The sequence below is a fragment of the Haliaeetus albicilla genome, chromosome 25 (assembly GCF_947461875.1).
Source record: "Haliaeetus albicilla chromosome 25, bHalAlb1.1, whole genome shotgun sequence".
In the NCBI taxonomy this organism is placed as follows: Eukaryota; Metazoa; Chordata; class Aves; order Accipitriformes; family Accipitridae; genus Haliaeetus; species Haliaeetus albicilla.
This window is the reverse complement of record NC_091507.1, coordinates 1,715,728-1,741,010: the sequence shown is the minus strand read 5'-3', so window position 1 is coordinate 1,741,010 and position 25,283 is coordinate 1,715,728. Positions and strand designations below refer to the sequence as shown.

The following is a 25,283-nucleotide window of genomic DNA, read 5'->3' as shown; positions in this document are numbered from 1 at the left end:
TCAGGTGGACTCTGGTTCTGTGGCAGCAGAATACAGCTGGACCTGAAACTGAAGAAAAACCAGTAATTTGTTCATTTTGGGAGTGCAGGATGGGTAAAAAAGACAACTTCTTTGCAGGAATTGGTTTCCAGATTATTGAAACAGATTTGATTCTGTTTTACACAAAATTTAGGATTTTCCAATGGGAACCAACTGAACTGGTGGGGAAGCATGCAGCTTCTCCTCAGGGTACAGGATACACAGAGAGTAACCAGTGGTGGAAGGGAGGGAAAACCATGGTGGTAGCAGAGGAACAAGCATGTTATATTCCCTGAACATAGTGAGATGAGATTCCCCAGCTGCCCATTTAAAACCATGTTACCAAAATGCTTTAAGGGTTGTAGCGCGTTGAGCAGAGTTTTCGTCAGTCACCATATGTGCTTCAGAGAGGCAAGTTACTCTCTTCCTCCTCTTGAACGACTGACTCCTCAGTGGCATCTCGGGTTTAACACGAGGACTTGTAACTGAGCGGTTGAAGTTGTGGGAAGCGTCGGGGGAAGGACGCGGGACTGGCGCTTTGGAGAACGGCAAAGCTGGGCTTCACCCCTGCTCTGCCACCGGCCATCTGGGGGGTCTCGGGTAATTACATTCCTGGTGTCAACCCGCCACGAATAAAAAGAGAAGCATCTCCTCTCAACGTGTCTGGAGACGGAAACACCTCCCGGTAAGCTGCCTGTTGTCTTCTTCTTCTCTGCACCATGGACAAGAGACATAAAACCAGCTGGAACTGGAAAGGGAGAAACCTTCTCCCTTCGGTTTCCCCACAAACTCCCTGCAGACCCCCCTGTACTCCTCCTCCTCCTCCTCCTCCTCCTCCTCACACCCACTCGTGCCCTGACGGGGCAGCTCCTGGGGCGGGGGCCGTCCTTCTCCACGCTCACCCCTCAGCCCCGGGGGTGCAGGGGCTCCTTCCCCCCCTCTCCCCACCAAGAGAGGGCACGTCTCCCCCCCCCGCCACGGACACCCGTGGGAAGGCTCCACCTCCCCGAGGGGCGCGACACCGCGTCCTCCTGCCGCCCCACCGACGGCCACCGCACGCACGGCCACCCCCTCGCAGACACTCCCCCCCCTCCCCAAAAACACCACAGAAACACCCGCTCCCCCCCCGCTCCCCCGGGCGCGCACACGCGGGTGCGGACGCGCGCACTCCCCCCGCCCCGGGCGGCCGCCGCCAGGCGCATGCGCAGTGTCGGGCGCGGAGCTGTCCGAGTGCTGAATTGCCGGCGCCGCCGCGCTCCCGCCCGCCTGGTTCCAGCCGGGAGCCGGGGATCCCCGCGGCCCCCGCCCGCCCGTCCCTCCGTCCGTCCGTCCGTCCTTCCCTCATCCCTCCCTCTTCCCTCCCCGGCAGCGCCGACGCCTCCCTGCCCAAAGAGGGGAAAAGCAGACCGACCCAGTAGCCCCGCCACCGCTCATAAATACTAATTTTCAAAAGCGAGAGGGGAATAAAACATACCGGCAACAGAACGGCTCTCAGCGCTGTTCCCTTTTGCGTGATGAGCCTCGCGTAGTTGGGTTTCCTCTTCTCTTCCTTTCCCTTTTTTCTTTCTTTCTCTTTTCTTTTTTTTTTTTTCTTTTTTTTTTTTTTTCCTCCCCTTCCATCACCAAAAGCGAGGCGGGGGAACGACCGGGTCTGATGCTTTGTCTTTTTTGTGCTGGCTGCTGGAGATGAGCCTAGGCTTGACCTGACCATGATTCCAAGGACTGGCACTTCTTTTTTCCCCCCAGTTTGTAGAGATCCAGACCTTCTCTTCCTGATTGTCAAGAAAATTAAAATATCGCTGAATTTGGGAATCTAGGCAGCACCAGCTCACTTTTTCCCTGCATCTCTCTGGAATCATTTCTGGGATATTTTCCAAATCATCACAGAAAGCAGGAGGAATGAACCGGCAGCTAGTGAAAATTTTGACAACCTTGTTTGCTTTTTTCTTAGAGACAAACCACTTCAGGTAGGTGATACTACTCTATGTGATGGGTTTTGTCAAAAGGCTGTGGAAATCATAACTATAAAGATACTACGTCACATTAACCTAGTTTGTTTGCTATATTTGAGAGTACTTCATGTTCATTCTATATAGGCTATCCCTTTTACACTCAGAGACTCGTTGCTTGGTAACAAACACACAAAAAAAAATTCTCAAGTTTGGGTGATCTATTTTCCATTTCTCTGATTCAAAGACTTTTTTTTTCACTGAGTATCAATATAGCTAAAAAAATTTTCTCCAGTTTTTCTTCCAAAATGCAAATTCTCTGCTCCCACCAGAGGTTGTTTAGGAAGTTGCTTGGGTTCCCTCCTCTTCAAGCTTTGGAAATGATTGAACCAGTTTTGCCAGGGATGTACTTATTTGAAATTAAAGAACCAGCCCTCTGATTTTGGAAAAACCCTGGATCGGACCAGTATTGTGCTCACTTGAAGTACCAGTACATATGATTGTTGTTTCTAAATTTTTTTTAATGTTTCATAAGCTTTTGCTTCAGCTGTTGACTTTTTGCGGTACAAAGCAAACAGGTCAGTCTTATTAACCAAAACACCATTTTAGCTGAGATTCATTATTATACTGTATGCTGCTGTGTATCTACATGTACACACATAAAGTGTTTTTATATGAGTAATGAGGTATATATACAGTGACAGAGTGAAATATTGTTTATATTCATGTGTCTGGGATCATCACACAACTCATAACTAGTGGGCTCCGAATGAAAACAGAAGTAATTTGTATAGGAACATCCCAAATAAGTGCACTGGATTAATTTTTCAGCTTTTATTATCTTACCTGAATGTTTTTAGTATTTAAGTGGGGAATGTCATCTATTATGTATTAAAAATTAAAGATATTTTGTAATGGCACCGTGTCATTGACAAAAGCAAAAAGAAGCAACCGCCCCCTGTAAATGGAACCTGAAAAAACGCGGGGAATCACACCACAAAAATTTACTATCACCTTGCCTTTTAACAGTTCTGGTGCTTTTGTGAAGGAATAAAGGGTTTGATATTTGCTTCTCATTTCAGATGCTCACACGTATATCTAATTTGTTTATACTTGCGTATAGATGCACCAAAAACCCCCATGAAACACTCCTGAAACTGAGTGGTTCCCTTTGGGCAAATATATAAACAGAGAGTGGTTAAGAAGACAGTCATGGAATTACTTTTAATATAGCTCAAAGATTATGTTGAAACATAGATACAATGAAATTGGTTATTTAAGAATCAAGATAATGCTTTATGATGAAATCTGTGCCTCTAGACACGAAATATGACCATTTCATTCTAGTTTCTTTTTCCCTAGGGAACAACCACAGGGAACTCCTAAATTCTCTTTCTCTGCAATATATAATGTGCTTGCAATACGTAATATGCCATGAACACAGCATTTTGGATGCCTGATATGGTACCAGAAGTTTGCTCTTAAATCCTGAAAACAGAGATGTGTTCCCAGAGCTTGCATATAAATACCAGCTGGTGATAATACTGATAAATTTTATTTCTCAATGATCATTAGTAAAAACCCCCTAAGATCAGATGTGGCTGACTCTGGAACCTTTTTTGCCATGTTGGGGAAGAATCCAGACACTCACTAGCATGATTTAAATCTTTGTTGGGTAGCACCTGTAACAAACATTTTTTTGCATCTTCATCCTTCCCAACATTAACAAAACCAACATTTTTCAGTGTTGCTTGGTGAGTGTTCCCAGCTATTGTTTGGAAGTTTAAGACCACTTTAAACCAGCATTAACATATAGTTTTAACAGCATATATGCAATTAAAGTAATGATATGAAATAGGATATCAAATTCCCGGTAAGATTGCTCTACACATTAAGATGAAGAGTAAACTGAAGCTTCTAAAGTCTTAAAGCTGTAATAAATTTCTTTTTAAAGCTGAGATTTCTTTCTGAATAGCAAATTGTGTCCATGCATACTACCTTAAGCTCATTTTTTTCCTAGAATAAAGTTTTCAGTTGAAAAATAGACTATATTGTTCTATAAAAATATTAATTGCTACATTCACTGAATTGAGACAATTTTATTTAGTGCTATAATTTCTCCATGACTTGAATACAATACAAGCTAAATATTAGCTAATGGTGGCTAATAATTTATTTAGGACGACTTTCTGTAAAGAACATGATTCAAGATCTGGAAAATCCCCCTCACAGACCCTGTCTCCTTCAGATTTTTTGGACAAATTGATGGGAAGGACATCGGGGTATGATGCTAGAATCAGACCAAATTTTAAAGGTAAGGTTTTTTTAAGACTTGTGATTAATTAATAGATTATGTTTTGGACAAATTATGGGTTTAAGGGTTTTACCTCTGGGTTCTGATTCTCTTTTCAATAACTTCAGTTTTCCAGTGTGATAATGTCATGGAGATCAGTTGATCCATGGGGAGGACTAGGAGAGCTGTCAGAGTTTGATTCTGAAGACCTTACTAATTCCACATAGCAAATAGGATTCCAGGTTCCACACTAAAAGCAACTGAGATGACTTGTTCCTGACATTTTTAAGCCATGAAGACAATATCTTTATCACTTCCATGCTGAGCTGTTGTCTTCTCTATAGCAGTGTCTGAAGAAAAGGTCTATGCTTTTATTCAGCTTGAAGAAAGTAAAACCTTCTTCCCCAAAACAGAGAGATAGGACTCAAGGTATGCACACAGCAGATTTTATCCTGCGAATGATGACTGAATGGTAAGAACCAATTTCTCAGGATCCCTACAAAATATAAAAACCACATTCTGTTCATCACTTCCATGACTCCCCCCTTTCCTTCCATAATTTGCACTGAGTTGTGGAGAGTCACCACCACAATTCCAGCACACAGAAGGCTATGGGCTGGAGGTTTCTTTTGCAACCATTACTATTCACAGCGAGTTTTCCTTGCTGTAGTCCTGTAAATCCCTATGGAAGTGAGCACAGAATGTCTTGTGGCTTTGAATGAAAGTAGTTGGGAGAGAAGTTTCATTGCAAATACTTAGCATTTCTGGAGAGCCCTATAATTCCACCAGAACTGGCTCTTCTATGCCAATTTAAAGCTCAGAAAGTTACTTTACTTTGAAAACTGATAAAATGCTTCCCTCTTTGACAAATCTGATGCCAATGTACTTTTGCACTTATATCTATCAGCTTTGGTCACTGAAATGCATGTTTTCCTGTATTGAGCCTTGTTAGCAGTGCTGTGAAAGTTGAGAACGATGGGAAAACAATCGTTTCTTAGCCACGTGTGCAAATTACAAGATTTGGAACAAAGTGCCTTTTTTGACTGCTTCCTATGCCTGAGTGAGGAGGAACCTAGTACAGCTTTCAGATCCAAAGGTTTGACAAGTCAAAAAAACCCTCTAGTCAGGGAAGTCTTAAGTTTTAATTTCAGTAGTTTTCAAAATGCTTATTGAGTTCCTAAACTGGAGTCCACATTAGCTTGTAGTAAGTGATATTGCCTTAGGGTCTCACATTCTTTTGGTGCATTTGTATGAGTATCAGTGAAGTTTCAGAGAATGCCTGAACTGAGCAAGGTAGCAACTGTTAAGAAGTTATTCCTGCCCTTTATCTGGGAGGGACACCAAAAGAAGAATTCTGCTTCATCTCTTGTAGCTCACATAAAACCAGGAATAGCAGCAGTCTCTGTACACAGGACAACTTAAAGACAGCTCTTTACTGCTCCCCAGTATGTGTCTAAAACTCTTTTGTGAAAAACACAGGAGGAGAAAGATTCACAGCTTTCTCCCCTGATGTTCAAGCGGGTAGAGCAGGGATGGTGTGCATGACGTGGTGTGGTGCATGCTGAGCTGTTTGACAGGCACTGCTCACCTCCAAGTCCCATGGTTTGTGTTCCTGAAGTGAAGCTGCTGCCTGATGACACCTATGAACCCTTAATGGCAAAGAATCTGCCATTTCTTATTTTTGATTTCTTTATTAAGTCACTTTCCAGGGCAGGATGGTACTTTGCAGCAGTTTTTTCATAACTTCCCATCTCTGAGCTCTCCCGGAGCTCTCAGTCTTCTGGTGAGCGGTATGAAAGGTTTTCTTGTTCTTTGCTATGTTCCTCTGAAGGGTATTTTGTATATCAGAGTTCAGAACTAGAAAGTTAAGTCATGCAGTCTCGAACTTCACATCGCCAGTCAAAACCTTGTCAGCTGATAACTATTTTTATTAGTCAATATGGTGCACACCCATGTTCTAGTTGCATATTTTTTTCCTTTTAAAGAATAAGAAGTACAGCTGCAAAGAGATCAAAATAAATTTATCTTGCGTGGATATTATAAAGATATTTTTTGTACCGAGTCTTTATTGTGACCATAATACTAATTGTTTCAGTTTCTAACATCCATTAATCTCTTTGCGATCTTTTTTGGGATATAGGCTATTGTACAATATTGATATTCTAAATCATATAAATGGATGAATGTATGAGATGTTGAATGATTATCGAATTCATGACACTTTTTGTATTTTATGGCAAGAACTTCTAAGCATAAAAGAGGTCTGCAGGAACGATGGTTTAAACTAGGGATCTGCTATCTGGCTTTGCATGCAGTCTGGCACTAACATTTGTTCCCTATGTTTCACAAAGTCGCTGTGGATCAAGGTAGTTGTGCCGTTACTCATGCATTTGTCTAGCTTTTTCTGCTTTAAACCAGTTACATAGCTTTCTCCCAGTCCAATATAGGCATTTTCAAGTGTCAGAAGTCTGATTTCATGGAAAGGCAACTGAGTGGAACCCATTTATCTTATACCACTGATTATACAATAATTAAATATACTTTTATGACTAGACTGAATTACTGGAAAACAGCAGCTATTTGATTAATTTGTGGAATAAAGGGTATGTATTCTAAAGAGAGCGGAAAATGCTACTTACTGGAACAAGGTGTTTTATCCAGATAAAGCATTTCATCATTAGTTACTGCTTTTCTCTAAATTGCTCTTGTGAATTAGAAAATTCAGGAAGATAGTGGGAGAGCAACAGGTGAATATATAAATGTTTAGACATCAACACAAGTTTTGGGGTTTTGATTTTTTTTTTACAGCATTACTATATACTGAGGGATCCTTTCTTTTTTTTTGTATAGTTCTGTCTTACACAATCCCTTGAAAGCAGAGGAGCAGATTTCTGGTTCTTCTTGACACACCAAGTGATGGGATACAAAATGACCAGGGCACTGAGAGGGATTGTCCCCCTGATGAACAGCCAGAGACAAGTTCCAGAGTGACAGCTCTTAAAATTGCCTTTCTTTAATCACTGTCTGTCAGATACTTAATGCATACTTTTTCATCTTATACTTATCTTGGACTGAATTTGAATAGGCTAATAATTTGTGTAAGGACACAGAGGGGAATACTTTTAAATGTAAATATGAAGACTGCAACCTAATACTAACTGAAGTCCCTGAGAGTCTTTCTGTTGACAGCAAACATACACTCGTGGTCCTATAAGCTGACTTGCTGTTTCTTCTTCAGTTATAACATCAGTTGAGCATGGTTTCTCTAAAATACTAAAAAGTGACACCTGCATGATGTACTTGTTACCCAATGAATATTCATGTTCTATTTTTTAATGGTAAAAACCAACAACAACTTTCTCCACTGCTCACTTTGCTTTCCTCAGCAAAACCAGAAAGAGCAGCGTAGGGCACCTGTGTTATAACACTAGCCAAGAATGTGCTTTCTCACTCGTGGAAACCAGGGATGGTGAAGTGGTGTCTTAGATTAGTGTATATTCGGCTCAGGCTACCTCAAGAGCACTGTGTGCAATACCATGATACAAGGGATCAATCTACAGCTTAATCACAACATGAGACATGGAGCTAATGGAAAGTCAGCTTGAATTTAGATTTTCCTAGCAGGTGTTGACCTTCAGAGGTTACTAAATTATTTCCACTTTTTAACACCTTCATCTTCTAAAATGACTTAAAATCTAAACATAAGCTAGAAATGATGAGATAGAGAAAAGTATTTATCTATTGACACTACTATGTCTTTTACACCAAATACTTTAAGTAGTAGACTGGCTGTCATGCACTGGGTGGAGAGAAGGGGAGTTTGTCACCAAGAGCTCCAGAAGTGTGTTATCTTTTGGTACAGAAAACATTTGCAATGAAGATGATAGTGATTTTCTTTTGTATTTAAGTTCATTCTATGTTTTAAGTGCATTCTTTCCCATTAAGTCATTATTTGCTAAAGAATATTCTGATTTTTATGGAGTTACATGGAGGCGTGCAGCAACAGTGCCCATCAATGTTACCCTCATCACTGGGTGGTGCAATGCCGTGTGAATTCACTTGCTCAAAAGCTTCTGTTCCTGAACACAGAGAAGTCTTGTTAGAGGGATGCAGTTTGGGGGTGTAGTGACTGCAAGTGTAAAAGATTACTCTGTTATTACAGTGGCGTAATGTCATTTTCATGCCGAGTCAGTGGGTTTATATCTGAATAATAAACACATGGACTAAGTAATTTGCTGAAAATTAGCTTGACAACTGTTACAGAAAATGGCTTATGCACTTTAATACTTTAACTCCTTGGCAGCGAGGGTCAGTTTTTCCCATATGTTCTAGCCCGTTGCTTACTTATTTGGCCCCTGAGTCAACCAGTAATGAAATGCTTAAAAAAGCATGAATGGAAAGCACTGAATGACATTCAAGGGTGATATTAATGGCATCAGGCTTAATAAATAAAGGCAGCTTCTATGTATATGCTAAGAAGAGGCACTGTCTGCAGAAGTCAACCTTAATCTAGATGTGACACTTCACAATAAATACCTGTTGGAAAAGCAACCTGTAAATATGTACAAAAGTTGAAAAACATACCTAAGATAGGCTGCGGGGCTGCAGTGATTTGTTCTCCAGTGGTTAACAAGCTTCCCAAAGCCAGACTTCAGTTGCTAACAACTACTGGCCATGAAGTCAGATGCAGTGAGTATCCTGTACTGGGCTATTTTCCACACAGTCCGAGCCTCAAAGGGCCATGGCTGATGGAGACTCAAATCCTACTCAGGCACGGCAGCATGTAGTAAGGAAGTGCCCACTGTTGGTGCATTCCCATTGGAGGGCATGGGCTGAAGGTTCATTGTAGGAGGAGGGAGGGTACCTGGCCGGTTTTCGGATGTGGCCAGGCCATTGCACTACCTAAATATAGGTTGCTTGAGATGTGCAAGCATCCGTTATTAGGGAGGTATGCTTCTGGTTTATTTTCTGTCTTGAAGCTCATCTACAACTTCATGCTGTTTTCAGATGAAGCTGTGTACACACATCTCACTGCACAGTTAGATGCTGCACGAGGATCCTTACCAGGTTTGTTTGGGTTTGTTTTAATTTTCTTCAACTACAAAAATGTAGCTAAGGATATGATGTTCAGCCCCTGCCCTAGGTATGCATGTTTTCATGCAGAAACCTTTTTACTGCAATTATGCAAGGATCCTTTTAATTGTGTTTCTTTTAAAACTGCTGGTAAAGAGGGCTGTGGAACTTGTCCTTCTTCCCCTCTTTCTTTAATTTCAGGTCCTTTCCCAGAACACGAGTAGGCTAGGGGAGCTGCATGGCTAGTTAGGTTATGTCTAGGCTTCTGGGCAAATGGGGCCAGACAGCAAGCTCAGGCAGCCCCCCTGATTATCTCTGCTGCTTAGCTGTTTGCTCATTCCCTGGATCTTTCTGAGCTTCCTGCAGCCAGCTTCCCCCAGAGCAAGTCAGAAAGCCTGCGAGCATGCAGCGGTGTAAAGAACAAGCTAACCAACGCTGCTTGGTATCCAAGCTGAGGATCTGTCCCTGATCTTTCATATTGAAAAGGTTAGCCACAGCGATCTGTATCGTATTGGTGTGTTGCCTTTATTCAGAACCAATGGTTTAATTAAGAGATATCAATGGATTTGGCTGTTGTCATGGAATATTGGTCTGCTGATGCACAAACTGCCAAGGGAATTTATGAAAAACAAATGTCAAAGCAGAGCTAAAGACCTTTGATATCAAAGCAGGAGACACTATTGTTTTGATCATGTTCTAGTTTAGTTGTATTGTTTTATCACATCCAGTTTCATGTTTAGATTTAAATTTTTTATACAGTTGAAGCCAATGCCCTGGGGTCACTCATTAAGCATCTTGTTCTGTTTTGACTGTCTTAGAAAACATGCAATTTATATATAGAATATATAAAAACATGTACACTTAATTTACTATAAATATACACATTTATGAACTGCAAATCTATTACATACGGTGATATAGTAACTAGGAATATGTATACATAAAACAGAAATACGCAGTTTTATTAGACAGTTTCATTATCTTTTTTTCGCCCCTCTGGAAATATGAATATAAATCTCTGATTAAGCCATCAGAAAATGTATGTTTGACGGTTCAGCTTCCAAATATGCATTTCACAGTCTTTCACAAAAATGAATTATTTTAGCAGTCTGCAGAGAAGAGCCCCCCCCAAATGATGTAGACAGGGAGGTACAGGGTCTGACACAGCTCTAAAATGAAGGGTGCACAATGTCTGGCATAACTAGTGACCTGCCAATGTCATAAACACCAAGCCCATGGTTAAAATTCAAAATTTACAGAAATATGAAGGCTCTGCTTCTGGAAACCATGCAAGATCTGAGCAGTACAGTTCACAAGAGAGAAGTGCCGTTCCCCAAGTACTCAGTTACTTATAAGGGATAAGTCAGAGCAGCCTAGTGGCTTATCTGGACTGTGCCAGCTACCAGCAATCCTCAAATATTGCAAGGGCATGAAGACACATTGATTACTCCTTATGCCTCAGCTACATGTCAGCAGCTGGGAAGGGTGGAAGCATAAAGGCTTCATGAGCCAATAAAAGAAGCTTTTAAAACAGGACTTAGATGGAATATAAGTCCACAAACAAACAAACAAACAAGCCCCCCCTGGAAATCCCCAATCCACCTGCTGCGTAACGCTGGCAGTGCATTACTGTTTTATTTTAAAGTTCCTCGGATTCTCTCAGTTCTGCTCCTGAGTGTGCCCAGGCTGCCTCGCTTAGGACCCACCTCACTCCTAAGCCACATCCAGGCTCTCTGCTGAGGCACTGCTCCACCTCCATCTCCCTGTAGGGACCAGGTATCTCAGAGCCTGCCTTATATTCCACAGAAAAAGGATTCCTCTCTGGGTGGATCTGTCATCACTTAAAAAACCCCACAAACACAAAACAGTGTCTATGGGTGGCCTGCCTTCCTCTACAATAGACAGAAGATTTTTGGTCCAGTTTCCCCTTAGCTTAAAGGGTTCAGTATCTGATCCAAAGGACTATAAATGATTCTGCGTGGCTCATTTTGCAGCAAAGAATTCAGACTTCACTAAGCTAGGGAAAAAATACAAGGGGAACTTGGCTTTTCAATCTTGCAGTGTAGCTGCTTGTCTGAGAGGGGAGAGCCTTCACTCTTGGCCATTTTGATGTGAGGCACAGAAATGTCTGTTGTAGCTATTACACCTTAGGGTCAGCTGATGTAACTTACAGAAAACGTGAGGACAGCGATTGAGACCCAGCATTTCTCTCTTCCTGATAATTGCTCCAACCATTAAGATACAAATGTGCATAGGTACACTTTCTCTCTCTTTCTCCAAATGTTGTATCCTAAGTGTTTTCCTGCACACCTTGCAGGGTTCAGCAGGCTATCTGGACCTATTAAATATTTTTAAAAGTGACCATAGCTGCAGTTTAAAATGAATCCCATATCCTCTGAATAGGGATAGTGAGAGAGATCCCACCCCATTTTCCAAGAAACCCACAGCCTTGTAGCCTAGGAGGTGCAAGTTTGCACCCCGTACAATCTGAGGCAGGCATGGAAGCTCCTAGGAAGGACTCTTTCTGTATGAAATCTCTCAACGTTTTGTTATTGGCTGCGAAACTGGCTGTGTTTTAGAAGGAAAGACTGAAATTCTTGACTGATTTCTCAAAGTAGCGTTGTATGTATTGACTTGGAGAGTGGTCTGAGCAGTGGATCCTGAATGAGGTCCCTCAACCTTGCTGAGAAGCATGGTTTCAGGAGGGCCCCCAGAGAGCTGATTGCAAATTATTTGCTCTCTGCAAGTGGTACCCCACTGTGCTGAAGCATCGTGCTCTGCCCATGGACTATATGAGGCCCTTAGGGTTCCTCCACAAGGGCCTGGGTGTTACACACCAAAGCATCAGACACTGCAACTCCCTCTACCTGTCACGGGGCTGAGATTTTCTGTCTACAGCAAACAGTGGGATGTCCAGAGAAGCACAGTAGTGGTATGATGCTCTTCTCCGAAAGCCAATAACCTCTACCTGTGTGTTTCTGTGTCTCCAAAGCATGGAAGCAACTGGGCACATCTGTGACTAGCTGAATTGTGGACACTTTCCCTTAAAGAATAGTAACTGCTAATCAGTTGACACTCACTGCATGAACAAACTCATTCTTCCTCTATCCTGGGAACACGGCTATGGGTTATCTCCCTCGCTTTTGCACTTGGGGAAATATAGCTGAGAAGAGGCTAAATGCTTTCCTTAAAGCAGCATGGTTAGTCAGGGAAAACCTAGGATTAAAATTTGCCAGATCGATACTCATTATGTCAGGCTGCCTCTAATGACTACATTCCCAATGTGTGCTGTCTTTATGTCTTCGTTTTAGGCTATAAAACTGTCTTATCAGAATTGCTCTTTCTTCTTGTGCTGTTTACTATGTCTAGTAAAGAATTAGTCCTAAATGATAAATAAAATTACAGTTACACTTTGGCTGGAATGCTGCTATAAACTCTCACACTGCAATTTAAAGAAGTTGTTGAAGAGATGCATGCAAATTATATGCATAGAGCCAAACCAGGAGCATATGTAAAAACTCCTTTTTTGCCAGATGTGAATGTAGCCTGTTGCCTGTGCATAAACACATGCACATACTCTCCCCCCTGCCAAACTAAAATGAAGATGTGGCCACTCCACGTAAGAGTTTCAGACTACAGCAATTTTCCTTTCCACACAGTGATATCCCATCAGATGGAGCAGTCTGAGGTGTTAAAAGCCTTTGGTCAGTCCGGTCATAGGAGCCATCCTAAAAATAAGCATCTGGGAGAATTCTGTAGCTCTTTGGCTCTATACTCCTGAGAATAATTTTGCAGATCTTTGGCTCCATACTCCTGAGAATTTTCATTTTGTCACACTTCTGAAGTGTGTTTTGTGTGAGGTAAAGCACACACAATCTGTTAAAAAACAGGTTTTAACTCTTTTTTTTTTAATAGAATAAAAACTTTGGCTTATCAAAGTTATAAATAATTAGGGACAGGTTCAATTCAGGCCAATAAGCTCCTCAGTGTGGATATATTCTCATTTGGTTGACTCTGTAGAAGACTCCTACTCAGCATGACTATTGGTGGTAGAAACCAGAAAAATACCAGATGTCCTGACCCTGCAACACGCTTTACATCAGCAGAGCTCTGAGCCCACGTGAAAGCCATGTGATACCCCTCACAGCAATGCGGTGAGCATCCTGCATCAAAGAGCTGGTCTGGTACTGTTAAAAAAGTAAGCCAGTCAGTTTGTAAGATGCTTGTTTTCTAGGCTGGCGAAGAGTTCTCATTCCTTCTCCCATCCTTTGACATTTTATACATAGGAAGAACTGATGACTAAAAAAATTGCTGGTGAAAGACACCCAAGAAGTGCCTTAAGGATGCCTTGCAGTTAAAAGACAGATCCTTTTTGGTATTAAGGATGTGGGAGACCACATAGGAGGTTCCCAGAAGGAGAAGGGATGTGTGAAGGGGAGGGATAGGAGGCTAAGCTAAACATACAACAGATCAGCTGATGGGAGCATTGAAGCTGAGAGTCAGGAGGGAGGAATTAATTTCAAAGTAATATTCTGCGCAGATTGAATGGAAATGAGTTGAACTGTAAGGAGGTAAAAAATGGGAAAGGTTTGAAAGTAAAAGGAAAATTTTATTTTATTAGTGTTAGTTGTGGTGAGTATATGGGTCTGCGTGTCTCTGACCAGTTGCAGATTGCCATCTATACCAGCTCCTGACCATTTCTGTTGTCATTTGTCCTTATGCCTGAGCCATCCCATTTGCCTAAAGCCCATTGTTCATCTGTGTCCCATGTATCATCTGGTGTATAATTCCCCAGCAGCCATAAATCAATGTCTGCTCAATAATGTTAGTCACCCAAACTGCTCTTTTTCTTCAAGTCCTACATATGCCTTCTGATAGTAAAGCAAGGAACGTTATGGAGACATTAAAGGAAAAGCTGGCAGAACTGTGAAATAAGGTGAATGTCCAAGGCTCAGAGGAACAAGAAAAGGAGTTAAAATCGATTCTGAGACCTCTCTGTGGCCACAGAGAGAGGTATTGACCAAGCCCTGTATTTAAGACTGTACCTATTGATGTTTATAACTGAGCTTCCATTAATTTCTGCAGCACAGGATCAGAATCAGAGGAGGAACAAAGTAAGAAATATTTAGAGAAAGGAAGAAAGTACCAATTGTTTGGGGTTTTTTTACATAAAAGTTTTCATTTTCTAACTGAAAATAGAAACCTAGACTTGTTGACAGCATTTCAATATTATTATTAATATTTTTTTTTTCATTAAGTCGATCTTCCCTCCTGCCTTCTCTTCATAGTGAACATTTTTTATCTTCTGGTTCCATGCGGTCTCTTAGATGAGTTGGCTACACCGTCTTCATAAAACATTATTAAAAATAAGATTACTCAGGAGGAGTTTGACTGACCCTATGCTGGAGTGCAGATTTCATGACTAGAGATGTAATACCATCTTTTATTTAATGACTTTCAGCAGTGTCCCAGGCCTCTGCACACATTATGCAGTTCACATGCTGATCAGCAGCGAAGAGCACTGTCTTCGTTAACGCAAAGCAACCGAGCAGTTTCTCAGAATCAGGTGCAAGGAGCATCTCTGCTACCTGCTCCCAGTGAGGCTGAGAGCCTCTGCCTTTCCATTTGCTTACTTTAGCGAACACTGTTTTGTGATAAGGAGTATGTGCCTGGATCTTTTCATGTTGTAAGAAAAGCAAACCAGTTTCCCCAAATTACCCATTGCTCTATTGCTTTGGAGGAAGGAAGACTTCAGAAAGAGATGCCTTGCAGTAAGGTGCTTGTCATGACTTGGAATGGAAAGATTTGAAAGAAGAGTGGAGAGCTCAGAGAAAAAAAACCAAAACAGTTTGATGGGCATACGAAGAATTAAAGCATTTATTTGAGTATTTACAAAGTTGACGTAAGTACTAAGTAACTTTGCACTGTAGGCCTGCAGTTCCAATGGGAAGTTTCAAGATGTAAGATTTCTGATTCACTGTTTTTTAGATTTATTTCCACAGACTCATTTGCACATGGAAGGCTTTGGCTTTGGGACTGGCTGCACTCAGTCACAAGTGTGACTGAAGCTTGTGTAGAAATATCTGAGTTAGCTTTCAAGTAATTTGCTCAGAGGTGCTCTGTGCCACACCAAGATGATACAGAGCTCAGCACAAGCTATAATGCCTGAGGTTAATGGTCTCCAGTGAATTCCAGCCTGCCATGACTACGTTGGTAGCAGCCCTCAAACTACCTACGTGAAAGCCAGCTCCAGTGCATTTATACAATCCATTGTGACGGCTATGGCTATATATTCTTTGTAGACTAGCTCAGGTTAGCTGGGTAAATCAGGAGCATGTCAACTGTTTAAAGGGCTTTTCATTTCTGAGCTCCTGGTTTGTGGAGTGAAATAAAATAGTGCCTGAAAATTATTCTTGTTCAGTGTCTATTAGATAACCTATGTGGAAACTTCCCACAGCACCCTAGAGCTGACAGTAATATATGTTTCTGTTATCAGCCTCAGCAGAAAGAGTCAGGGAAGAATGAACACATTGTATGGACTATCCCATAATGCCAAATGCAGAACTGAAGAGGTTTTGTAGTGTGAGACTTACCTTCCTCTTCCAGAGCTGAGTCTGTGGACAAAGGCATTCACTGAATGTGAAGCATGCCAATCCAACAATTTTCACAAGTTCTTTAAGGCACGGAAAAGTGCATCTTAGCAGGGATTCTCCTTCCGTGAAACGTTGATAGGATTTTACCGGCATGACTCCCGTTACATTCAGCAATAGTGCCACAGCTGAAAACTCGCATACTACTTTGGAAATTGATTACTTACTGTTTGACCTCAGACTATGTCAATGTATATATATAGATGGCTTTAGCTGTACTTACTCCAGAGACATTTCCTTTCTGTGACTCATTCTGTAATCACCTGGATCTGACAATCACTGGAGTATTTGTCTTGTGAGGCCTCAGTGGTATTTTGCTGAATAAGAGCTTTTGATTTTGGAATGTCACATGCCCTTTTTATATCCAGGTCATGTCATAAGGCCTTATTTTTGCTCAGATGTTTTCTCAAGTTAACCAACTGAAGGCAAGCAGCTTAAATCTTGATGTAAGAGAAGAGGTCTCTTGATGCTATTTTGTTTATTTATATTGGTGTGTGTGCCTACCTGTGGAATTCTGGAAATAGGCAGCTGGAACTAGGGAAAAATTGTACTTTCCTCTATCTGTAGTGTTTTCCTGCTGATTCCATCTACCGTTGCCTCTGTCTCTTGCCTGCTTTTGGTAGGGCATGTTGTGTCTCCTCCAGTCTGCAAATACCATTGCTTTAAGTGGTGTTGCTCACATATATTCCTCAGATACTTGGTAGTATTTGGGCTTAGTGATATCAGCAGGAATGAGAGTCCTAAAAAAGATTTAGACACCTAAATATCTCTGCAGGTCTTGCTCTGGCTCTGTAAGTGCCTTCATGACTCTTAGCCTTATTCTGTTGATCATAAATGTACATTGATATCACAGAATATGATTCTGAGTCTCAGATGCAACAGTAAATACCCCAAACTGTTGCCACATTGCCACCAGGAGATATGACATTCTCAGCAAGCTAAGTTATTATATATGACAGATGAACTTTCAGAGGATGTTGGTTTTAGTTTGATGAAGCAGAACAATAATTTTGTCTTTATTTGATTTTTCCAGCAAATTGCATCAGTGCAAAGTACCATACAATTACTGTATTTCAGAGGTTCCTGAGATCTCTTCCCTTGTGGATTTTTTTGGTGTTTGGAGTGTTTGTTTGTTTGTTTGTTTAGCAGGTAGAATCGTCATCAATGAATAATAAGCTTGACATAAGCATAATAATTTCTGTGGTACATTGCATTGTGGTGAATATTTCTAAAGGAGAAGGAATTCTGTGTTTACTGGGCGTGATTATACTTGGGGAGTCAGGGTGATGCAGTCCACAGACATCTCAAAGACAACCTCATAAATGAAAGGCATCACTCCCTAACAAGAGATGTCACCTTGATTTGTAAGCCTTAGGGTAACTATGTTGTCCTGGTGTCATTAACTTTGCCTCCTGTGACTGATACTTTTCCCTTGCTGTTAACACTCTAATGAGATGCTGATGTTTAAGTGGAGGAAAACATTGGTTTTGCCCAAAGGCAGAATGATAGGGAAAGAGAGAAGGCTTACCTAAGTACTTGCAATAAAGACTACCTGTGGTCTACCTCCTGCTTTCTTACTAGAACCTTAAGCAAACTTGTTAAATCATGCGAATTTTCTCATCAGGGGTTGGACTATGCATTATACAGATCCTTGAAAACAAGTGTGCAAACTGCACTGCTTCTGGAGCAGCTGCAGGATCCCTGTGGCTCAGAAGAACTTTTCTAATGCTTCAAAGCTACCTTTCTCTCCCTGGCCCAATACACATAGTCCCTTTCCACAGGACTGGCTGAGCTGCCTTTGATAGCACTTCTCCAGTCCTCACCCTGCCTGCTGCACTCTGAGCAGGGAGGAAGCTAGCATGATAAACAACTTGCTCCTTTCAAATGACCATGGTCAGCTGAGGTGCCCCAGCAGTAGTTCAGCCTTGCTGTCTGACTTACAGGGATGTGCCTGCAGGGGCATTGTCCCAGTTTCAGCTGGGATAGAGTTAATTTTCTTTCTAGTAGCTGCTATAGTGTTATGTTTTGGGTTCAGTATGAGAAGAATGTTGATAACACACTGATGTTTTCAGTTTTTGCTAAGTCGTGTTTAGACTAAGTCAAGGGTTTTTCAGCTTCTCATGCCCAGCCAGCAAGAAGGCTGGAGGGGCACAAGAAACTGGGAGGGGACACAGCCAGGACAGCTGACCCAAACTGGCCAAAGGGGTATTCCATACCATGGGATGTCATGCCCAGTATACAAACTGGGGGGAGTTTGGCTTGGGAGGGATTGCTGCTCAGGAACTAAGTGGGCATCGGTCAGCAAGTGGTGATCAATTGCATTGTGCCTCACTTGTTTTGTATATTCCAGTCCTTTTATTACTGTCATTTTATTATTATTATTATCATTATTATTAGTTTCTTCCTTTCTGTCCTATTAAAATGTCTTTATCTCAACCCACAAGTTTTACTTTTTTGCCCAATTCTCTCCCCCACCCCACTGGGTGGGGGGGAGTGAGCGAGTGGCTGCGTGGTACTTGGTTGCTGGCTGGGGTTAAACCACGGCAGCCGTGAAGAGATGCATTGGCAAGCTCTTGAAGTGGTAATTCAGGCACCTGTAGTACTGCAGCTGCAAGAGAGCCCTCCACAGAGGTTAGCTCTGTTTCAGGTTTCATAAGGACTCTGCTGGACATTGGAGGCTGTTCAGCTTCATTGAGGAGAAATGGTTGCTAAAACCCCAGCTTTCACCAGAACTGGCAAATAATAAACCATCTCCTACAAGCTCTACTGCCCTCCCCTGCTGTCCTGGGATCTATGTTACCAGCGCTTAGATCAGCTTGTGGGTCTTTGTCCTGCCCTCACCCACGTTTTGATCCCCTCCCTCATTTGAGCTCGGACATGAAATCCCTGCTCCACAGAAGAAAGGATGCTCCGTCCCTGGTGGGATCACTACCTCCTCATTTTGCTCCTTGGTCCTGTTCCTGGATCCCTGCTCTATCCCCACACTCAGGCAGGATTGATTTTAGTCTTTTCAAACAGTCCTGATGCTTATCCTGCTCTCTGTGGTAAGGGGAGAAGGGCACCTTTCTCCCCTGTATAAGGAACAAAATAAACCATCCGAGATGGTGGGAAAAAATTCCATTGGCACATGGGCCAAAGTCAGAAGGTAGACCAAAAACTACTATGTGTAGAGAAAGACACAAGATTCTTCACAGATCTGTAAATATCTTGCCAATATTTTCACTGTCATTTCATGAGGTGGCTCTGCCTCATGATCTCTCATTTTTGCTTCCACATCTCTCTGCTTTGCCCACAGTTCTCTGTGTGCATGTGTACTGTATTTTAGTTTGCCTTACAAAATCCCTTAATAAATATACATACCAAAGAAAATTGGCAAGTGCACAGGTGTAATTTTAAATCTCTTGTATGATTATAATATTCCCACTAAGGACATTTAGTGATATGGCTGAAACTAATGTGAAGAGAAAAAGGCTGCCAGGCGCAGCCTGGAAACTGTACATCAAAAAGGCAGAGCTGGGATGGATGTGAGAATACAGATGTGATTAGCTGCAGTTAGGATGATCTCCAGGGCAAGAGTACAAGTAAATCTTCTCAAGAACGTACCAAATGAAGGAAGCTTTTGGGCCGTGTGTTATCAATATTGGAGAATATTCAGCAAAAGCTGTAGTTAGCAGCTGCATGGGGCTCAGCGAACATCTTTCAGCACTCATCACTCGACATGGGGACTCCTCCATGCATTGGGATGGATTTACCCCTTCTGGCAGCTGACAAGGAAAGGATTTGCTCCCTAACCAGACAGTGGCAAGGTCACAGCCACCTTTGGTACAGGAGCTATGAGGCAACATGACACAGCAAATTCAGAGGAATAGTTGGTATTTTCAGGTTTCTTGTGGGTAGGGTGAGCAGGTGAGCGCTGAGGACTTTCTGTAAGTGCTAAGTGCCCTGAAGTCACAGGGGGTGTATGACATGTTATAATGTCAGGGCTTTTCAAGAAGGCAGTGTTTTGGAGAGTCCCAGTGACCGGCAGCAGCAGACCCTCTGGGGAAGCCGGGGCATGGGAGCTGCAGGGAACAGAAGTGATATCTTAGCTGTTTGTCAGAATACCAGACATCTACATTCTGGTGGATCTGAGCATTAGCTACCTGTTTTGGGTTTGGGTTTTTCTTTTGCCTGAGTTCTTTCAAGAAACAGATGTTTTCCTTATGACTTGAAAATCACTTTGATTATCTCAAGTGTGCCTGAAATGCACCTGGACTGTTACCTTGTTGCATTGGAGGTGACAAAAAGAAAACAAGGGGGAAAAAAGGATTTCATTACAAAGTATATGTTGCTTAATTTTTTAGAGGTAATGTCAACTCTTTTTAGATTTTAGGCAGTGAAGTAAAATTAAATGTTTCCATTGCCTTTGAAGAGTTTTAGATTATGTTCTCAAACCTTGGCTATAATTCATAGAAGTTTACTGCTTTCATTTTAAATGAACTACTAGATTAGAAAAATCTTATAGGATGGAGTATGTGAAATGTTTAATTGGAAAAAGTGATGCTGTGTGCCCTCTTTAACGTGCACTACTTCCTTAAGATGAACAACACCTATACACCCCTTCCCCACTAGAATAATATCAACTGTAGAAAAAAAAAGATCAGTAAAAAACAGAATAAAAGCACTGCAGACTTCACTCTCAGTTAGTTATCTTTTTCTTATCTACTTCATTTGGCTCGTGTTTGCTATGCACATTTAGAAATCCCATCACTACCAGATTGACTTTAAGAGAAATTTGGACTTTTAGCTTAGAATCTGTAGATTATATGATCAAATGTTAGTTTGTAAGATCCTCTGATAAGTATCTTCTGTTCTCATTTGGTTGCAAATCTTGCATTACACTTTTGATGCTTATAAACAAATATAAATGATCAGAAAAAAATTGACTTGGTGATATCTCACCAATAAAGCTCTTTCCAGAAAACTCTAAGGATGAAGAGAACTTGACCGGTTTTGCTGGCAGTACTTAGGTTTACAGAATCATAATCAAAGAATAGTTTGGGTTTGAAGGGACCTTGAAAGGTCATCTAGTCCAACCCCTCTGCCGTAAGCAGAGACTTCTTCAACTAGATCAAGTTTCTCAGAGCCCCGTCCAGCCTGGCCTTCCCTGCCATCCCTGTTTCCAGGGATGGGGCATCTACCACCTCTCTGGGCAACCTGTGCCAGTGTTTCTCCACCCTCACTGTAAAAATTTTCTTCCTTATATCTAATCTAAATCTACTCTCTTTTAGTTTCAGATCATTACCCCTTGTCCTATCAGAACAGGCCCTGCTAAAAGGTTTGTCCCCGTCTTTCTTATAAGCCCCCTTTAAGTACTGAAAGGCTGCAGTAAGGTCTCCCTGGAGCCTTCTCTTCTCCAGGCTGAACAACCCCAACTCTCTCAGCCTTTCCTCATAGCAGAGGTGCTCCATCCCTCTGATCATTTTTGTGTCCCTCCTTTGGACCCGCTCCAACAGGTCCCTGTCTTTCCTGTGCTGAGGACCCCAGAGCTGGACACAGTGCTACAGGTGGGGTCTAACCAGAGCGGAGCAGAGGGGCAGAATCACCTCCCTTGACCTGCTGGCCACGTTTCTTGTGATGCAGCCCAGGATACAGTTGGCTTTCTGGGCTGTGAGCACACATTGCCGGCTCATGTCCAGTTTTTCATCTACCAGTCCCCCCAGGTCCTTCTCTGCAGGGCGGCTCTCAATCCTTTCATTGCCCAGCCTGTATTGATACCATGGGTTGCCCTGACCCAGGTGCAGGACCTTGCACTTGGCCTTATTGAACCTCATGAAGTTCACATGGGCCCACTTCTTGAGCTTGTCCAGGTCCCTCTGGATGGCATCCTACCCCCCAGGTGTGTCAACTGCACCACTCAGCTTGGTGTTATCTGCAAACTTGCTGAGGGCGCACTCGATCCCATTGTCTGTGTCATTGATGAAGATATTAAACAGTACTGGTCCCAATATGGACCTCTGAGGGACACCACTTGTCACTGATTTCCATGTGGACATTGAGCCGTTGACCACTGCCCTCTGGATGCAACCATCTAACCAATTCTTCATCCACTGAACAGTCCACCGTCAAATCCATGTATCTCCAATTTAGAGTGAAGGACATTGTGGGGGACTGTGTCAAAGGCCTTACAGAAGTCCAGACAGATGAAATCCATAGCTCCTCCCTTGTCCACTGATGTAGTCACTTCATTGTAGAAGGCCACTAGTTTGGTCAGGCAGGACTTGTCCTTGGTGAAGCCATGTCTGCTGTCTCAAATCACCTCCTTGTCCTCCAGGTAGCATAGCTTCTAGGAGGATCTGTTCCATGATCTTGTCAGGCACAGAGGTGAGGCTGACAGGTCGGTAGTTCCCAGGGTCCTCCTTTCTACCCTTTTTAAAAACAGGTGCAATGTTTCCCTTTTTTCCAGTCACCAGGGACTTCACCTGACTGCCATGACTTTTCAAATATCATGGAGAGTGGCTTGGCAACTACAACAGCCAATTCCTTCAGTACTCTGCGATGCATCTTGTCAGGTCCCATAGATTTATGAATATTCAGGTTCCTCAGGTGGTCACAAACCCGATCTCTTTTTTTTACTGAGTTTACTGAGTTCTTGTACTATTCCACATCTACCAGCAGGAGCCAAGTAAAAGACGTTATACAACTGAGTAGAGAAATGGAGGGAGATATTTGCTTTGTTGTAAGATACAGTGCTCTAGCATGTACTTAGTGTCCATCTGAACTACAGTCTGTGGTGCGGTAGCATGTTTCCTAACATGAGCATGCATGTTTTCCTAACATAGGTGAGCATGTTTACTAGGTTCTGCTGGCACTCGGGAATTGAAAGCTGTTGACACATCGACTTCTGCAAGACAACACCGTGAGATTAAAGAAAAGTTGACAAAGAGCATGGGAAAATGCCAAGGCACTCAATGCCTCCTTCACTTCAGTCTTTACTGGTAAGACTGGTTTCAGGAATCCCATGCCCCTGAGACCTGTGGGAAAGTCCAGATCAAGGAAAACTCAGTGGAGAAGAATCAGGCCACAAAGCATTTAGGCAAACTGGACGCAGACAAGTCCATGGGACCATATAGAAAGCACCCACAAGTGCTGAGGGAGGTGGCTGATGGCATTGTGAGGCCATTCTTAATTATCTCTGAAAGGTCATGGTGACTGGAGGAGGTTCCTCATCACGGGAAAAAAAATGTCACTCCTATCTTCAAGAAGGACAAGGAGGAGGATCCAGGAACTAACTACAGGCTGGTCAGCCTTACCTCGAAGCCTGGAGTGAATCCTCCTTGAAGCCATTTCCAGATTTGAAGGACAGGAAACTGAGTGGTGTAGTCAGCATGGATTTATGAAGGGGAAGTCATTCCTTACCACACTAATAGCCTTCTACGATGACTTGACAGGCTTTGTGGATGAGGGGAGAGCATTGGATGTTGTTTATCTCAACTTTAGCAAGGTTTTTGGCACTGTCTCTCACAATATCCTCATAGACAAACTATTGGGACAGACTAGCTAAATGGACAGTGAGGTACATGGAAAACTGGCTGAATTGCCATGCTCAAAGGGTTGTGATCAGCAGCATGAAGTCCAGCTGGAGGCCAGCCACTACTGGTCTACTGCAGGAGTCTATACAGGGCCAATGCTGTTTAACATCTTCATTAATTACCGGGATGATGGGACAGAGTGCATCCTCAACAAGTTTGCAGGAGATACAAGACTGGGAGGAATGGTTGATGCCATAGAGGGTTGTGCTGCCATTCAGAGGGACTTGGATAGGCTGCAGAAATGGGCCAACAGGAGCCTCACCGTGTTCAGCAGAGGAAATGCAGTCCTGCACCTGGAGAGGAACAATCTGGGAGATGATCAGCTGGAATACAGCTTTGCAGAAAAGGCCATGGGGATCCTGACGGACACCAAGTTGAACATGAGCTAGCAATGTGTCCTTACAGCAAAGAAGACTGCATTAGACAGAGGCCCTCCTGGGCTGCATTAGACAGAGCATTGCCAGCAGGTTGAGGGAGGGGATCCTTCACTCTGCTCAACACTGGTGAGACACATCTGGAGTGCTGGGTCCACCTCTGGGCTCCCCAGTACAAGAGCATCTGTCATACAGCAACAAGCTGAGGTTGCTGAGGCTACTGAGCCTGGAGAAGAGAAGGTTCAGGGGGAAATCTCATCCATGTGCATAAATAACTGATGGGGGGAAAGTAAAGAAGATGGAGCCAGATTCTTCTCAGTGGTGCCTAGTGACAGGACAAGAGGCAGTGGGCACAAACTGAAACACAGGATATTCTACTTGAACATAAGAAAAACCTTTTCCTGTGAAGGTGACCGAGCACTGGCCCAGGTTGCCCAGAGAAGCTGTGGAGTCTCCATCCCTGGAGATATTAAAAACCCGACTGGATGTAGTCCTGAGCAACCTGCTCTAGCTGATCCTGCTCTGCGACTAGATGGACTAAGGGGACTGGGTGATCTCTAGAGGTTCCTTCCAACTTCGATGATTTGGTGATTCTGTTTGTTTAGATGTAGAGAAATACGTTGGTCAAGCTGTCCAGCTAGTAGAAATATCATCAAGTAAAAAGGAAAAAAATGATACTATGGACGGAGAATAGCAGACTATTTGTCTTGTTTTAGCTTGGTGTTGAAAGTGAAAACACATTTACAATGTAAAAAGGAAGTGTTTTTCAAAAAACAATTGTTGCAAAAACTGAGTTGAACACCACACTTCATTGGAATTTAACAGCCTCAAAACATGTTACTGTTGTGGTTTTTCTTCCCAAAACGAATGTCTTTGTTTCCTCGAAGGTGGGTGGTCTAGCACTCAGGAAGCTGATAGTATATTGGGTTTCGTTGGGCACATTACTTTATCTTTCCATTTTTCAAAAAGGAAAATAATAAAGTTTCCATATTTTGTAAAGGAATTTCAGATCTAACTATGAAACCAAATGTAGGTATTTATATTCTGTGCACTGACTTTTTTTAATATAAGGAAAATTATGTGATTAAAAATAATAATGAGAAAAGAGACAAGAAAGAACTTGATACTCAATGCTTGCATTAACTTTTGTGTTATTGAAATTCAGGCATTTAGCATTAATCCTTTTTGATTCAGCTGAGAACCCCTGTTTATTTCATCATGCCCAAAAAAACTAGGAGGTTAATAGACAACTAATTAAATATTAAGTCCCCATTCATTCTTCTACACGTCAGTGACTGCTGAATAGCAGGAAAGGAGGCGGGAGGGAAGAGATTACAAATAGCTGTTTAGCAAAA

The 25,283-nt window shown here is 42.4% G+C and overlaps 1 protein-coding gene across 6 annotated transcripts in view; it reads left to right on the top strand.

The window, feature by feature from the left end:
* The first annotated feature begins 1,295 nt into the window (after positions 1-1,295).
* GLRA2 (glycine receptor alpha 2) overlaps positions 1,296-25,283 on the top strand; it is a 135,357-nt gene continuing 111,369 nt past the window's right edge. For 3 of the 6 annotated variants that reach the window (XM_069770355.1, XM_069770356.1, XM_069770354.1), the window contains exons 1-2: positions 1,296-1,985; positions 4,148-4,281. In XM_069770355.1, coding sequence (XP_069626456.1) covers positions 1,918-1,985; positions 4,148-4,281 — 202 coding nt within the window. In that variant the 5' untranslated portion in view covers positions 1,296-1,917. Of the gene's footprint in view, positions 1,986-4,147; positions 4,282-25,283 lie in introns of those variants that run through there. The other 3 variants (XM_069770353.1, XM_069770352.1, XM_069770357.1) reach the window with 2 other exon arrangements.